Source organism: Protopterus annectens, chromosome 2.part1 (assembly GCF_019279795.1).
Source record: "Protopterus annectens isolate FY-2018-M chromosome 2.part1, PAN1.0, whole genome shotgun sequence".
NCBI classification, from domain to species: domain Eukaryota; kingdom Metazoa; phylum Chordata; order Ceratodontiformes; family Protopteridae; genus Protopterus; species Protopterus annectens.
In genome coordinates, this window is record NC_056729.1 from 1,382,495,734 (window position 1) to 1,382,513,596 (window position 17,863).

A 17,863-nucleotide genomic window follows, 5' to 3' on the forward strand; every position below is an offset into this window, starting at 1 on the left:
ATGAACCTATGAACCTATGAGCCAAAATATTTAGAAGCAAAAATGTACCGACGTTTGATAGTGCGTTGATTAAATAAAGCACAAAACTGACAGCAAGGTACGTTGTGGTCAGGGCCTAGGGAAGGAATACAGTACAAATTAAAATCCTTAAGTGGTATTTGCTTCCCACAAGTAATGCAATTATTAACTTTAATTGACATCGGTAATGAGCAAGAAAAAGTTTCCCCAACGGGGTACTTAGCTTTTTAGTTGAAGACTTCGGATCTGAAACTCAAAAACGAAAATTTCTGGAGTTGGCTGACCGGCACTTGCGAACTGCTTCTGCTTTGGGCACCGCACGGCAAGAAAGACTGGTGTAATGGTGTCGGCTGCATGTTTTATACCCCTGACGACCTGACATCATGGAAGAAGGGACAGCAACTGACGCAGGACCCAAGACCTTGTTAATCAGGTCGACTGAGGGCAATCTGCCAGCAGATTACCCAAATGTAATGACTGCAACAGTGAAACACGAAGAACATCTGGGGCTCACACATGGCTCTCCATTTGAGACAGTTGCAAGAACACAAGTGGCAAACATACAACTAAGATAGAGCTTTCCCTTAATAAGGAAATAGCATCAGGGCCAAATCACACATTGCAAACAGCAAGTCCAAGTGAAGCATTCACCCCCAGCATAAATCAATGCTGGCCACAATCAGCAGGAAGCAGTGGTCAGAGAAGGCTCTAAGATCAAGAAAAATAGACCTGGGAGATGACTAGAGTGAAAACCGCAGGAGTTCAAGGATATACTCAGGGCTCTAGCACCTCAGCAAGAAGAGGAAAAAGGAATAGCACATCATCAGTGACTCAACATGCCAAGTGTGAAGACGGATTTGTGGTCAAGACACATACAGAAACAAGATACAGACTGAATGCTGTTGGTGGAACGTGCAAGTCCAGGAAGTTATCAAATGAAAGGAGATGTACAGGAATAATGTAGGACATAAAGATGGACCAGGCTTGAATAGGCTAAGACAGCAATCACAATGGCAAAGAACATAACACCATAGAACAGCTATCAGCTTCTGGAAAGTGACTCAGAAGATGCCATTCGTAAGGCATGCTGGTAATCTGCTAAGCAGTCCGGAGGACATCAAAGGTGGAAGTAGTACTTCAAGAAACTTCTGAATGGAAAAAAAAAAGAAGCTGAACTGCACTGTGACAATCTACAACAGAAAAGGAAGGGGGACCCACTGTAAGAGAAATATGAACTGCACTAAGGAAAAAGTACAGTTTTGTACCTACCATAAATGTAGATGTTCGAGTGCTAATACAGCTGCAGTCATAACAGATGGGTTCTCCTGCCGTCAGGCGGGTCCTTGGTCAGCCGAATTCCAAAGTCTAGGTCCGGCGTCTGTTGTCATCGCTTCTTCCCTGACGTCAGTGCGACAGGGGTATAAAAGAACCAGCCAACGCCATTTTCTTCAGTTTTTCTTGCCCCAGATGTCAGGTGCCCCCAGAAGGAAGGCAATACATAAATTTATATAATAAAGCAATGCAATAAAATCAAAATACAGTAGTTGCAAGCAAATACACCATAAAAGAATACCCCAATCAGGATGCAAGAGGAGGTGTTTGCCAATAGACCTGTCCCAAGAGGGGAAGGAGGGAGGGAAACCTGGACTGCAGCTGTATTAGCACTCTAACATCTACATTTATGGTAGGTACAAAACTGTACTATGTTCATCATGCATACAGCTGCAGTCATAACAGATGGGTAGAATCCCAAAGCTAAGAAAGGGGTGGTAGGCACTAGGTGGAACTAGGAGGAGCCTGGATGCCCTGCAAGACTGCAGTGGCAAAGCCTGCTCTAGCTTTGGAGTATAATGGTAGGTGGTAGTGCTTGGAGAAGGTATGCACAGAACTCCAAGTGGCTGCTTCCAAAATATCTTTGGTAGGAACTCCTCTGAGGAAAGCTGCGGAGGTAGCTGTGGCCCTTGTGGAGTGAGATCTGATGCCTGTAGGTACAGTTTTGCCATGAAAAGAATAGCAAAAGCGTATGCAGTGGGCTATCCATTTTGAGATGGTCTGTTTGGAAATTGGCTTTCCTTGAGCTCCTACAGCATAGGACACAAAGAGCTGTTCTGATTTTCTGAAAGGCTTTGTTCTGTCCAAATAATAACGTAGTTGTCTGTGGATGTCCAAGGAATGTAGTAATCTCTCCCCTTTGTTTTGAGGATTAGGATAAAAGGTAGGTAAGTGTATGGCCTGATTCAAAGCTACCCTGGATACCACTTTAGGCATAAAGGACGGGTTGGTTCGTAAAGAAACTCTGTCCTGATGGAAGATGATAAAAGGCTGCACAGCCATGAGAGCTTGTAGTTCTGAAACTCTACGAGCTGAGGTAACAGCCAGAAGGAAAGCTGTTTTCCAGGATAAATATTGCAAATCTGATGAGGCAGCTGGCTCAAAAGGAGGCAAAGTCAGTTTTTCTAGAATGAAGTTGAGATCCCAAGCAGGTATTGGTTGTTTCCTTGGGGGTCTTAGATTCTTAGCCCCTCTGAGGAACTGTCTAAAGAGAGGGTGAGAGAATAAGGGTGGATCAGTGTTGTATTCTGCAGAAATGGCTGAGGCATGGATTTTGATGGAGGAGAATGAAAGTCCACTGCTTAGCAGTTCAGCTAGATACTGTAGTATTTGTGGTAAATTCAGGTTTTCCAGGATTCTGACCCTTTTTCTCATTCCAGACACAAAACCGTTTCCATTTTGCAGAGTAAGCTTTTCTAGTTGACGGCCTTCTAGCCTCCAAAATGACATCCTGCACCTCCTTGGAGAGTAGGGTCTGTTGTGATGCTAAGGAATCTTCCATGCGGCTAGATTGAGAGTTTTAAGCTGGCTGTGAAGAGTTTTGAAGCTGTGCTGAGTCAGGAGAAGAGGCATTAGAGGCAGGGGCCATGGTGGAGAATGGGTCAGGCTTCTCAGGAGTGGGTACCAGTGTTGTCTTGGTCAGTCTGGAGCAATGAGAATCATCTTTGGTCTGTCTGCTCTGGTTTTCAATAGAACTTTGGGCAGCAGAGGAAGAGGTGGGAAGGCATAAACTGTCATTGATGTCCAACTGAAAGAGAGAGCGTCCACTCTCCAGGCCTTTGGATGGAAAATCCTTGAGCAGAATTTTGTCAATTGGTGATTTTGGTGGGAGGCAAAGAGATCTATGTCTGGCCTTCCCCATGCTTCGATTATTTCTGTAAAAACTTTTGGATGCACCTTCCATTCGTGTGGATCTGTCATATTCCTGCTTAGGTTGTCTGCCAGCGTGTTTTCCTTGCCTGGCAAGTATTGTGCTTGAAGTTCGATTTGTAATTCCAGGGCCATGTTCCAAAGTGACATGGCCAGCCTGCACAGGTGGTATGAATGGGTTCCTCCCTGTTTGTTTATGTACCACATTACTGTGGTGTTGTCTGTCCTTATCAATAGTTGACCTGGATGCAGAAAGTCTTTGAAAGCTGTAATGGCATTTGTTACTGCTAGCATTTCCTTTTGATTGATGTGAAGGTGCTTTTCTTTTTGGGACCATTTGCCCTGAATGCACCGATCTGCCATGTGCACCCCCAGGCGTAGTCCGAGGCGTCTGTTGTGATGACTTGATTTGTTTGAGGCTTGCAGAATGGGAGACCTGTGTTTGTTTGGCATGCTTGAGCCCACCACAGAAATTCCTTTTGTAGACATGGAATTAGTGGTATTATTGTTTCCAAACTGTGGCTGTGTTGAGACCATAGGTTTTTCAGGTACCATTGAAGTTTCCTCATATGCAGCTTTGCACATGGGATTAGTAGGATGCAAGATGCCATGAATCCCAGAGCCTGCAGGATTTTCCTTGCAGTCAGCCTGGTGTAATTTGCTAGTGCTTTGAAGTACTGAGTTAGTTGCCCCTGCTTCTCTGGCGTGAGGTAGGCCATCTGGGTGTTTGTGTCCAAGTTGGCACCCAGGAAAATTATTTTCTGAGAGGGTATTAGCCTCGATTTCTTTTTGTTGACTGTGTATCCCAGAGAATTCAATAACCTTATTACAAAAGCCAGATGTTTCAGAAGAATGTGCTTGCTGTCCGCTTGGATCAGGCAGTCGTCCAAACATGGGTATATCTGTATCCCTTGAAGTCTGCAGTAGGCAATTACTGATGCCAGGCATTTTGTGAATACTCTGGGCGCAGTAGATAAGCCAAAGGGCAATGCAGAGAATTGATAAAGGGTTGAACCTGCAAGAAATCTGAGGTATCTTCTGCAATTGTGTCTGATTGGGACATGCAGGTATGCCTCCTTGAGGTTCAATGTTACCAGCCAAGACTCATTGCCCAGCATGGGAAGAAGCTGCTGTAATGTGAGCATCTTGAATTTTGGTACGATTAAGAAAGTGTTTAGGATGGATAGGTCCAATATAGGTCTCCAATCTTTTCCCTTCCTTGGTACCAGGAATAGTCTGGAATAAAATCATTGACCTTGTTCATGCGTAGGTACCTCTTGAATAGCTTTCATGTCTATAAGATCTATAATTTGCTTTTGTGCCTCTGCCCTTTGATTGTGTGGCAGATTTGGCATGCCTCTCATTTTTGGAAGGGTGGGAAAATGGAATCTGTAGCCTCTGTTTATAATGTCCAGGATCCATTTGTCCTTTGTGACAATATGCCAATTTTTTGAAAATAATGCCAGTTTTCCTCCTAAGGGTGCTGCCATTTGAATCTTGCTTGGCATGCAAAGGGGAAAGTCATTGGGCTTGCTTTCTGAATGATTGCGCGTTATCCTCACCACCTCTTTGTGTAGGAGCTTGCCATTGTCTGCCTCTAAACGATCCTTGGGATTGTCCTCTGCCCCTCGGGCACCTGTATCTACCTCTCTAGGGTCTGTCCATGGCTGGAAAGGACCAATTTTTGGAAGGCCAATTTCTACTGAAACGTGGGGGTTGTACCTGTAGAAAATCTTTCACAGTTTGCATTGATTTAGCCTTTTCCTCCATTTTCCTTAATACCTCCTCAGCATTAGCCCCAAATAATACATCCTTTTGTAGAGGGGTATCTAGTAATTTAGCTTTGACATGATCAGGCAAGGTTTGTTCCTTGAGCCAGGCATGTCTACGTATGACTGATCCTGTAACAGCAGCTCTACATGAGGCCTCTAGAGCATCAAAACCACATTGTAAGGTATGCTTACCCACTTGTTCTGCACTATGCATCAAATCCTGCAACTCCTTCAAGTCTGGTTGTTCAGGTTGTGACATTTTACTTTTCAATTGTGATAACAAAAACTGTTGGTATTTTAGCATATGGAACTGACAGTTTAAGGCCCTCATGGTTAAGGTAGCAGAGGTATATACCTTTTTTCCCCACCTTTCTAAGGATCTGGAATCTCTCTCGGAAGGTAATGGATTTTTAGCAGTGGAGGCCTCAATTCCCTTGGGGCCCTGCGAGATGGTTTCTGGGTCAGCAGCATGGCTTTTGTATAGAAATTGGTGAGAGTAAGGAACCCTGTAGTACCTGTCAGGCTTGACTGGGGCTGGAGGCAGAGAATCCGGGTTAAGGCAGGCCTCCGAGTAAACATCATCTAGGATGTCCAAGACAGGGGGTATAGCAAGAGGCCTGTGCTGAGGTAGCAAGAGAAATTCCCTAAGCCTTTTCTTGGAATCTGAAAAATCCTGGCCTTCCCAGTGGAAGTGTTCCCTTAAGGTATGCAAAGTTTCCCCAAATGAATAATCCTCTGGGGGGGGATACAGAAGGAATGGACTCCTCTGCATCAGAGTCTTCAAAAGGGGAGTAAGAATGTTCCTGATCATCAGAGTGCTCTGAAATAATGAAGCCCTGATCAGAGGAGGGGGATTCTTCCTCCACTCTGGGCCTTTAGTCCGGTGGAGGTTGAGAACCCCCGATAAGAGAAATTAAATCCTCAGCCATTTTAAGCATCTGTTTTTTAGGCATGGGGCCTGGAGATGAGCCCTGTGTAGCTTGTCTCTTAGGGTCTGAAGACACCTTGAGTGGAGGTAGACCTATCCACATTTTGAGTTTCAACTCCAGGAGTGGCTTCGGTATCTGTAGTCTGGGTGTGGGCAGAGGAGCCTGCGACCTCGGGCACAGGAGACACCGCCAATGAAGTGTCGTCGGTAGTCAGGGGCTGCGTAGGCGCCTCCCTGAGAACCGGACCACTTGTAGTCGGCTTTGGCGTGGTGTCGGTAGAGGCCGCGGACCTAGTGTGTCGATCCTTATCTTTGCGTTTTTTTAGACAAAAATGTAGTCGGGGTATCCGACGATATAACGTAGTTAAATGTTTTTTCCAAAATAATGCTGGGCGAACTCCGCCCGACGCTTAATGGTGCGTTTGTTGAAAGTAGCACAAAAGCGACAGACCGAGACATTGTGATCTGGGCCTAAACAAGGTATACAGAGGGAATGGAAATCCTTATGCGGTATTTGCTTCCCACAAGAAATACAATTATTAACTTTGTCTGACATCGGTCTGAGGCAAGAAAAGTTTCCCCAACGGGGTACTTAGCTTTCAAGAAGACTTCGGTTTCCAAATTTTCGTAATTTCAGGAGCTGGCCGACCAGCACTTGCGAACTGCTTCTGCTTCGGGCACCGCGCGGCAAGAAAGACTGAAGAAAATGGCGTCGGCTGGTTCTTTTATACCCCTGTCGCACTGACGTCAGGGAAGAAGCGACGACAACCGATGCCGGACCTAGACTTTGGAATTCGGCCGACCGAGGACCCGCCTGACGGCAGGAGAACCCATCTGTTATGACTGCAGCTGTATGCACGATGAACATCATTCAATGAAAGCAGTAGGCTCAGATAAAGTTACAGCAGATATGATCAAGATATTGAATATGTTACAGGAGAAAGTGCTCTTGAAGGTATTCACCACAGAGAAAGACATAACCCAGATGACAAGAGAATAAGTATACTAGCGCCAGTTTGCAAGAGGCAAAATGAATAGTTCTGTAGAAGAAAGTACAGAAGAGAGATGTTTGCTTGATTACAGGAACAGACATGACATATACAACTGGAAGGCCTTAATCTACAGACTATCAACAGAAAGACTGGCAGCAAAGGCATGAATGAAATACAAATAAGCTACCACTCCACCATAGTTAGCAAACTACAAATAAAAAAATAACAATTGGTTAAAAAAATGGTGAGGAAAAAATATTCAGTACTTATTTATGGACTGGAGGGCTTGGAATTTGTTAACTGCCACAGTTTAAAAAAAAATCAAGTCACAATTATGGGAATGATAGTGTGTGCATTGTGCAAATATAAACACTGAATTGAAATAAGTTACTGATAAAAATTATTCTGAGATGTTTATGGTTTATTTGGACTGGAAATGTGAAGCTGTCTTGCATAACAAAACATACATAACTAAAATGGGAAAAAAAAGAATTTGGTTATGAACTAAAAGGTGCCAAGAACATAAAAATTAAATAAAAAAGGTAGTAAGGACAGATAATTACGTTTGTGTGATGGACATTAACAGATTTAAGGATAGTCTACTTTAGATTTTTATAAAATGGGAAAATAAGTTTTTAAATTATTTTACAGATAATTATGAATAACATCTGTAGTTTACCTAGTCTTTTTCTACAAGTGCAGTGGAATTTATTTTACATCTATGTCCACCTGTGCCTTCCACCAACTCAAACAGATGGTAAGTCAGTTTAATGTCTTTTCCAAAGTTTTCTCACAAAAAGTCTTCCACTGATCAAATATTATGATCTTCTCACAGATGACAGGTACTACAAGTTATAGCCATTAGGGGAGATTTGTCTCCTTCAATAACAAATGACAGTATTTTCAGGGACATTACTAAAAAGACAAGAAAAGAAAAACACACACAGCATAAACAAGTACAGAACATAAAGCACAATATAACACTGAAAAAGACCAATGGTTACTTTGTCATTGTATGCAGATCAACCAAAATTAAAGACAGACAAATGGAAAGATATACTGGACACTTTAGAGGCAAAAAGGAAGTAAAAGGCATCAGTGCCTGCAGCTTGGCACATCTCAGCTCCCAGGCTCTACATATTTGTCCAGAAGAGGGGCATCCACCAGCAACAACTTCCAACTCAACTCACAGATACACAGCAGAAATGTTCCTTGGGAGGAAAATTAAAAATACATACTATTATGTTTTAACATTAATTTGTAGTTATCGTCAATAAATTTCCCTTGAACTGGTTTACTAAAAAACTGCACCCAGGTTTCTTGTCTTTGAAAATATATGCCTACTACTACTACTGCTTCTATCACAATTTTCTGTATATTCTGATTAGAAAAAACAGTTGGCTTACTGAAAAATGTATGATGCTTTCAAAATCATGATTTACAAATACTTTGAAGGAATGACATTACCAGTGGAAAGGCACTTTTGTTTAAAGAGATCTGAAAAGCTAAAACTGAAAACCCATAAGGAAAATGAAAAAATCCAAAACTTATTTTTTCATTTACCACAACACTCAAATGTTTTTGACATAATGAAATAAAGAAATTACATTCTGGCAATCATGATTAGCTCATCTGGGCTGATGTACAATTGTATATATTTTGTGTATGTGAGTTTGCCCAACAGCATAGTTTAGAGGAGTGAATGCAGAAAAAATTAAATTAAAAACAAGTGAACACCTGTATTATAAACACTTAAGATAGTAAATTTAAAAAAGAAAATTATCTACTTACTTAAATACATTATATAAACTCATTGGAAGAGTTGCAGTGAATGCAAAACCTAGAAGACAAACAAAAACAAACTATTTTAAAGCCACAACCTAAAAACTGGCATTATTCATATATTCTTAGAAACAGTTGCCAAATATAATACGCAATTATAAACAATGAGGCAGATTATCTTGCTTAGTCTTTAAGAAACCAAATTACCTGAATTGCTTCTCAGTTCACAATGTTATTCTTTCCTTGAATGGAAAGAGATGTGAAAATCTATCAAATAGTTCACAGTTTCCTGATATTTTTTACTAGTATATCAGACTATCTCAAATGGAAAGTGATGGGAGTGCTTGCCAAATGGCATACAACTTGATGATGTGGTTTACTTGCATATCTGTTGGCACCTGCAACCACCAGTGGTCATGTGTTTGTGTACGGAAATCTAATTTTGCATCCAAAGAAAAAATCTAGAGAAATGCATGTTAGAAAAACTTGGCTATCTGTAATGTTTTCAGGTGATTTACTAAACAACTATAAAAATATGCATGAAGATCCTTCCTAAAATCAAATAAATGTACCACACTATATCCATGCTGTCTTCTTCCATCCATCTAAGCCTGTGGGTTATCTGGATTCAAAGCTGGCACTTTACAATCTTCAGCTCTGAAGCTCTACCTCTTCTTTCATAATGCTCTGCATGCCTAAATCTCCTCTCGGTCAAGTTTGCCAAACCATACCTAGCCTGCACATAAAGATTCCCCTTAACAAAAACTGAAGATTAGACCAAAGAATCTCAATAGACTTTGGACCAGTATTCCTACAGCCACAAATTGATCAGTTACAATGTGAAGGGGTTGAAGGGAAGAATGGTTGAGATGGGTGAAAGAAAACATGGATCTAGCATTACAGTTAAGTGCATAACTTTCTTATGATAATGTCTTTTCTATCTGCCTCAACTTGTGGGTCAGATTTCCCAGCCTGACAAACTGTCATCAGGAGAGAATATTTCACAAAATGGTGGAGCCACAAAACGTCCTAGATCTGGACTGAATGTCCAGTTTCTAATGAAACACAAAGGTGTGAGTTTGACCAGGTAAAGTACAGTTGTGTACACTTACCATAAATGTAGATGTTAGAGTGTATTGCAGTCATTACATTTGGGTAGATTCCCAAAGCTAAGGTTGGGAGGATGGATTTATACAGCATTAGGAACAGCTATAAGGCCCTGCAAAACAGCAGTGGCAAAGCCAGCTCTGGATTTAGAGAAAATTGGTAAGTGATAATGCTTGGTGAAAGTATGACCTGAACTCCCCGTAGCAACTTCTAGAATATCCCTGGTAGGAACACCTCTAAGAAAGGCTGCTGAAGTAGATGCAGCCTTGGAGGAATGAGATCTGATCCCCTGGGGGATAGGTTTTCCATGGTGCTTATAACAGAAATGAATACAATGGCTTATCCATTTAGAAATATTTTTCTTTGAAATAGCCTTCCCCTCTGCCCCTGCAGCAAATGCTACCAGCAGTTCAGATTTTCTTTGAGATTTAGTCCTGTCCAAGTAGAATCTAAGTTGTCTGTGTACATCCAATGAATGCAGAATCTGCTCTCTTGTTCTGTGGATTGGGAAAGAAAGTTGGCAAATGAATGGACTGATTAAGAGCCACACTGGATATCACCTTAGGCATGAATGATGGATTGATCCTGAGTGACACCCTGACCGCATGAAAGATGATGAAAGGCTCCACTGCCATAAGGGCCTGCAATTCAGATATCCTTTTAGCTGAAGCGATTGCTAAAAGGAAGGTTATTTTCCAGGAAAGAAATTTTAAGTCTGCAGTTGTAGTTTTTATTTATTTTTTATTTTACATTTGTTGACTGGGCTAGTCCAACTGGATACATGTCCATTTTCAGTGGAGGCCCGGGGAGAAAAGCTCCAGTAAAGTCATACTAAATAGGACATACAGAAACATCTAATATAAAATTTGAAAATAGTTTAAAAAAGGCTAAAAAAAGTAGAAAGATTTGAGAAAGGCACTTAGATAGAGTATTACAGCATCAGATTAAGTAAAATTTAGAAAAATGACTATATAAAAAGTGACTAGTACAATCAAGCATGGTGAGTAGTACTCAGGAGTGACAGAGTTAGGAATTAAGAAGGAAAGGTTAGTTTAAAAATCAAATAAATACAGAAAAAAACGTTTAGTCAGGGTTGTTGCAAGAGCATAGCCAGTGGTTAGAGAGGAAAAGAGTGAGGTTATGGTTGTAAGGTCTTGTGGTAGGAGATTCCATATTTTGCCAACTGAATTAGAGAATATGGTGTCTCCTGCTAAGTTATTTGATAAGGAAGTATGAATCAGCATTCTATTAGAGGAGCGTAGATTCCTCAGGTTATTGTATGGTCTTATGAGGGTAGAGATCATTGGAGTGTTGTTGGGATGGTATAGGGCTTTGTGGGCGATTGTAAGTTGGTTAAATTGTATTAGGTGAGGTAATTCAAGCCAGCCTAGTTGTTTAAGATTCAGACAGTGATGAGTCCTGTATGGAGAGTTGTAGCAAATCTGGCAATATTGTTATATGATGTAGCTAGTTTGTTAAGATTATGCTTAGAAAGATTGATGTACATGGGGGAAGCATATAATAGGGTAGAGATTAAGTGGGTTCTAGCTATTGTGGTTCTGGCTTCCGGTGTCAGGAAAGATTTGATTCTATAGAGAGATCCGAGTTTTCTGTTAGTAGATTTTATTGTTGTGTTTATGTGAGTGTCAAATTTTAGTTGATTGTCAATTGTTATTCCTAGGAGTATGGTGGTGGGGTCTGGAGAGATAAGGGTACCATTGCTGGATGTGAGTGTGAAATGAAGAGAGGGAGACAAGTGAGTGGGTGTAAAGAGCAAAAGTTTGCTTTTTTTTTGGTTAAGGAGGAGCCAGTGGTTAGAGAACCATTGCTCTATAGGGCGAAGGCTTTTTGTGTGAATAAATGAAGTTCAATTTGGGATGAGCCAGAACAAATGATGGTTGTGTCATCTGCATATTGAATGCAGGTTGAATGTGGAGTAGCGAGATGAAGGTCATTTATGAAAATGGAAAACAGTAGTGGATCTAAAATAGAGCCCTGTGGGACACCTATGGAGGTGGGGAGGAGGTCTGAAAGATGGTTTTGCCAGAGAACTGCTTGTTTTCGGTTTTCCAGATAGGATGTAAACAAGTTTATAGCAGGATTGTCAAGAGAGGGACTTCAAACGGTGGAGGAGGAGTTGATGATTGACCATGTCAAAGGCTTTAGACAGGTCTACAAAGAATGCTGAAGAAAGAATATTTTCTTTGCGATTTTTGTTGATACAGTTAGTAAAGGATAGCAAGGCTGTGGTAGTACTGTGGAATGGCCGAAAATCATGTTGACGGTTAGCTAGGAGATTATGGCAGAGTAGGTGGTTTAGTAATTGTTTGTGGATGCATTTCTCCATTATTTTTGCAAGTGGAGATAGCAAAGCTATGGGGCGAAAGTTGGAAAACTCAATGGAGTCACCACCTTTATAAAGAGGAATAATGTGTGAAATTGTCCAGATAGATGGGATAGTGCCTTCTTTTATGGTTCTGTTGATCAGTATGGAGATGGGGGTAGGCAATGGCTTTGGCACCTATTTGGAGGTATTCTGCTGGTAATTTATCAGCTGAGGGGGTAGTAGGTTTTAATTTTTGAAGCAAGGAAGAGATATAGGAGGTGGGTATAGGTTCGAGGTGGAAGGGGGGAGGAATGGAGCTTGGAGTAGGTAATTTGGAGGTATCAGGGTTTTGTTGATTTGCTAGATTTAGTATAGCAGAAGTAAAGAAAGTATTAAAGGCATCAGCTGTTTGTATTGGGCAGTCAGGGTTAGAACCTAGTGAATTTGGCGTGGCTACTTTGCCAGGGGATAATAGTGTGTTAATAGCAGTCCAGAATTTTTGTGGTTGTTGAAGGGATGATTGTTGTAGTTGTGTATAAAAGTTCTTTTTATCTTGTAGAATAGCTTTTGTCATGTTTCTTTGTTGTCTATACGTTTGGTGATCAATTGTATTCTTTGTGGTATGCCATTTTGCCCAAGATTTATTTCTACTAAGGATTTGTGTATAAAAGTTCTTTTTATCTTGTAGAATAGCTTTTGTCATGTTTCTTTGTTGTCTATACGTTTGGTGATCAATTGTATTCTTTGTGGTATGCCATTTTGCCCAAGATTTATTTCTACTAAGGATTAGTTTCCTAGTATTGTTTGAGAGCCACTGGGCTGTTTTAGTTTTCATTCTTATGGATCGCATTGGGGCATGATGTTCTAGGATTGTCAGGAAAGTGGTACTGAAGTAATTAACTGCTTCATTTATAGGGAGAGACTTAAGAGGTGACCAGTTGCATTGCTTAAGTTCGGTTTGAAACAGTATATGGTCAAAATGTTTTTTGCTACGGGCTGTTCTGACTGAAGTAGGAATAGTAGTAAAACTTGTTTTATGTCTGATAATATATATTAGAGAGTGGTCGCTAAGGTCATCTGGGAGAGTTCCTGTTGTATATTTTTGCTGTGGACTATTTGTTAGTATCCAATCAAGGATACTTTCTTTATTATTAAGTTTATTTGTTCTAGTTGGGGAGTTTTTAGCTTGAGAGAAGCCATGCAGGTTAATAAGGGTGGATGGATTAGTGTGTTTACATAAATTCCAGTCAATATTAAAGTCTCCTAATAGTATTGTTTCTTGGGGGAAATTTAAAGAAAGCCAGTTTAATAAGTCTTCTAGTATAGTAGGATTTTTACCTGGGGATAGGAGCAGATGATGTTAACTGTTTTATGAGAGTTAAGCTGCAATTTAGAAATAATTATTTCTACATTGTTGTCTGACGGTAGGTTATGAATTATTTTGCTAATTTGAAGTCCAGTTTTATAGAGAATTGCTACCCCTCCACCTTTTTTATTTAAGCGGTCTTGTCGAAGGATACTATAGCCTGGGAGGATAATTTCATTATCTTTTATTGTGGGCTTGAGCGATGTTTCTGTTAAGCAGAGGATGATGAACTGCTGAGCATCTAGAAGAGCATGAATTTGTGGTATTTTGTTGCAAATGCTACGTATGTTTAGATGGGCTATTGAGAGTTATTTGGAGGGTTTGGTTGATGGTGAAGGGATTGTTTTGTATTGGTTCCAGTTAGAGGATGGTGGGGGAGGGTTTGGGCCGGGGTTGGGGTGAATGTCTCCATCTATTAAGGAGTGGAGTAATATAAGGTTGTAGTATTGTGGAGTTTTGCAGTGGTAGTCAAATGATTTTCTGTTAAGAATAGAGTATTTAATATGAATAGGACGGTGATATTTAGCTTGAAAGTAACTGGTTTTGTACATGGCATTGAGATAGCTTGTAGATAAAGCTGGAGGAGATGTTACAGTTTGTTTGGAAGGGATGGTAAGAGTAAAAAAGAGGGGTTGTTCATAGGAGGTTAAGACGTAGGTAGAGGTGAGAGTAGTTAGGAGTGATAGTACTAGTAAAAATTGGTGTTGGTAAGACATGGCAGAGGAGTGTATAGTAGGTTTTGGAGGAGAAGAATAGGGACTGACATTTGGAAGATTAGGCAGGTGAGAGTGGGAGGTAATTATTCTAGAGGGGGGTGGAGATAAAAAATTTAGGGTGTGGATGCTAGTGATGTTATGATTGGTTTAAGGAAAAGGGGGTGTGTTTATAAGGGTATAAGTGTAGAGATGCTGGGGGCGGGTGGAAATTGGGGGCAGGGTAGGGGAGCAGAGTGAGCCCGAAGGGCGAACAGAGCGGGAAGACACAAGAGAGTGGTTTAGTGCGGAAAACAATCTATGGAGTGGAGGAAACAGCAGGTAGGTCACACAGAGTGAAAGTATAAATGGTATAAAAGTCTAACCTATGGAGATATACAGAGTTGGGGTACTAGAGTGTGTTAGAAGTATGGTATAGCAAGGTCAGGGAGGGGAGGGTGAAAAACGAACAGGTCAGAGAAAAAGACTCTGTTTAAAAGACAATTAAGTAAGGTATAAGTGAGGTTAGAAATAAGTCAATGAGGAGCAAATAGGCTAGTGGTAAGGTGCCACCTTGTGGCCAGTTAAATAATTACCAATACAGGTAGCTAAGCAAGGGGCTGATAGCAGGAGGGAGTGAGAGAAGATAGTATTAAAAAAAAAACAATAGGAACTGTTGAGCAAGATATTCAATGAGAGTCTGCACTAGTATGGGAGTGGGGATAGGGGGCTATTGGCTGCTGGCAGTCCTAGGTAAGTAGCTTGACTAACATACGAGTGTCGTGTTAGTTAGAACAAACATATAGGAACAGGACATACTTTCACTGTCTTATTCGGTAGGTTTCTCAGAAAGCTGGAGGGTTGGATCTTAGTTGGTAAATATTCTGGTCTTCCAGGAGGGTAGTAGGTAGTTATATAGGTGCTTGAAGGATCCACTTAACCAAACTAATAAAAGGGTAGAAAGAGAGAAGAAGATAGTAAGGCTGACAGTGGTAATATTAGAGAGCAAATTATATCACTCAATATGATAATATTAGTAAGCAAGTTCAAAATTATATCATATACACATGGAAGTATTTGCTAAAAAAGAAAACAACTGCAATGTATTCATGTTATAAAACGTGTACACAATAATATGAGAAACACAGATAAATTAATGAGTCTATCAGTTGTACATGTTACTTGCTGAAAGGTAGAATCTAAGAGTACAGTCAATAGCGTTTCTTGCTTTAAGTATTAAATTTAATAATAACAGAATGCCTTTCTCAAAGAGCCCATGTTAATCTGTAGAGTACTTGCTTAAATCAGTATGAAATAGGTTCAATATAAGGGATATGTGAGTTTAAAAAACAGGTTGACTTCTGAGTGCGTCTAATAGGTTAAAGGCCGACCCGTGTTCAATGAAACAGAAAGAGTAGGTCAGTCTGTTTTATTTAGTGTGTGTAGTATAAATCCACTATCTGCCAGCTAAAGAGGAAGTGGGGTACTATAATGGCCTCTAGGATAAATATGTAACAGAAAAACAACTATTTCCCCAATTTTCATATATTTATTATTGGTAATGTATTCAGCGAGTGACAAAAACATATGCGCAAAAGGCAAAGTAACAGTAAGTGGTCTCTGCAGTAGCTGACCATATCAGTAATGATTGCGCATGTTCAGCAGCATCAGGTAAACAACCTTTAGAGAGAATAGGATAGATAAGACAAGTGCGTACCCCTTTTGTTAGTGTTTAACCCAAAGGAAAATATGGTATAAAGCAAGGAAGTCTACTTCATTGCTATGTGCTAGCCGAGGTATAAGCCTATGGGGGAGTACAGAGATTATACACAACAGCTACACACAGCTAATGGGTACGTAACCAGGGAGAGGTACGACTACAGGTATTACTATCGTACATCTGACTTAGAGAGATAAGCCTCTGGGAGTCGCTAAGTGAGTAGAGTATTATGGTAAGATGCCTTCAGCTGAAGGCAATATAACCCTAGTTCAAACATAAAGTTTAAAACGAAGCTTCCTAGAGATTCAAACTAGGTAGCAGCGATAGCTGCAATGGTTCACGGCTGAGTACAAAAACATAACATAGCATGCATTCCAGACTTCCAATAGGATTCTACTTAAAGAACAACAAACCATCTCAATATCACACTATGTCGCACACAAAATTATAAGCCCACGTGTAGACGCTAAAACAGGACCGAGGACTTGTCGGAACAAGATGCAGTCCATCAGTCAAAATACACATGCATGAGGTACATAGAAAGTCTCACTTTGAACGTAGTGTTTAAAAGCTGATGAACACAAACAGTAAAGTAATTACAAGCAGAAAAAAAAACTCATTGGTAATACAAACCAAACATTCAAAAACAGATCCACAGTTAAGTTAGGACATTTTTGTTTCAATAGATAGGCATACCAAGCAAAATTCTAAATAATAGTAAAAAATGCTTACTCTCAGGTTACGGTCAAGCAACCGATACAGAACGAAGTTGTCTCAAACAGGAGGTAGAGTGAGTTTCTCCAATACAAAGTTAAGGTCCCAGGCAGGGGTTGGAGCTCTCTTGGGTGGTCTCAAGTTTTTTGCCCCTCTGAGATACTGCTTTAGAAGAGGATGAGAGAAGGGGGGGGGTCTGTGTTGTAATGAGCTGAAATGGCTGAGGCATGGATTTTTATGGAAGAAAGACAGGCCCTTGTGAAACATCTCAGTTAAGTACTGCAAAATCTGAGGTAAATTGGGCACTGCTGTGCTCATCCCTTGAGATTGATTCCAGGCACAGAATATTTTCCATTTGTTGGCATAAGATTTTCTAGTACTAGGTCTTCTCACTTCCAAAATGCATCCATCACAGGTTTGCTGAGGGATGCTAAGGGGTAATTTAAATGATTAGCCAAGCTGCAAGATTCAATGTTTGGAGCGGAGGGTGCAGAATTTGATTCTCCTGTTGAGACAGTAAGGAAGGTGTCTGAGGCAGGTGCCATGGAGAAATGTGTGACACACTGCGCAGGAGTGGGTACCAGTGTTGGTGAGGCAAGTCCGGAGCAATCAAAATCATTTTTGGTTTGTCCTGTTTGACTTTTAGTAGAACTTTTGAGAGCAGAGGAAGAGGGGGAAAGGCATAGACTGATAGGTTTTTCCAGCTCAAGGACAGAGCATCCACTTTCCAGGCTTTTTTGTGATGAGTTCTTGTGCAAAATTTGTCCAACTGGTAGTTCTGGGGTGAGGCAAAAAGATCTATGTCTGGGTAGGAATGTGTACCCCCCTGCTTGTTTATGTGCCACATAACCGTGGTGCGGTCCGTCTATCAGTAATTGTCCTGGATGAAGGTAGTCCTTGAAGGCTGTCAGTGCATTCTGTACAGCTAGTGTTTCTTTTTGATTGATATGAAGGTGTATTTGTTTTGGGTTCCATTTGCCCTAAATGCACTTCCCTGCCAAGTGTGCCCCCCATGCATAGTCTGACGCGCCTGTTGTTAGGGTTTGGGTGGCAAGGGGTAGAGTGAATGGTAGTCCCTTGTTGTGGTGGCAGGCCTCTGCCTACCAAAGGAACTCTGTCATTATACAAGCAATGATAGAAATCATTAATTCCAGGTCCTGAGAATGCTGACACCATAGGCTTTTTAGATACCATTGTAGTTTCCTCATATGCAGTCTTACATACGGAATTAGTAGAATGCAAGAG

At 40.9% G+C, this 17,863-nt stretch overlaps 1 protein-coding gene across 1 annotated transcript in view; it reads right to left on the reverse strand.

The window, feature by feature from the left end:
- The window catches only part of SELENOI (selenoprotein I), a 1,061,441-nt gene that overhangs the window by 558,907 nt on the left and 484,671 nt on the right, over positions 1-17,863 (reverse strand). The window contains exon 7 of the mRNA XM_044062854.1: positions 8,703-8,751. Within this exon, the coding sequence (XP_043918789.1) occupies positions 8,703-8,751 (49 nt within the window). The remainder of the gene's footprint in view (positions 1-8,702; positions 8,752-17,863) is intronic.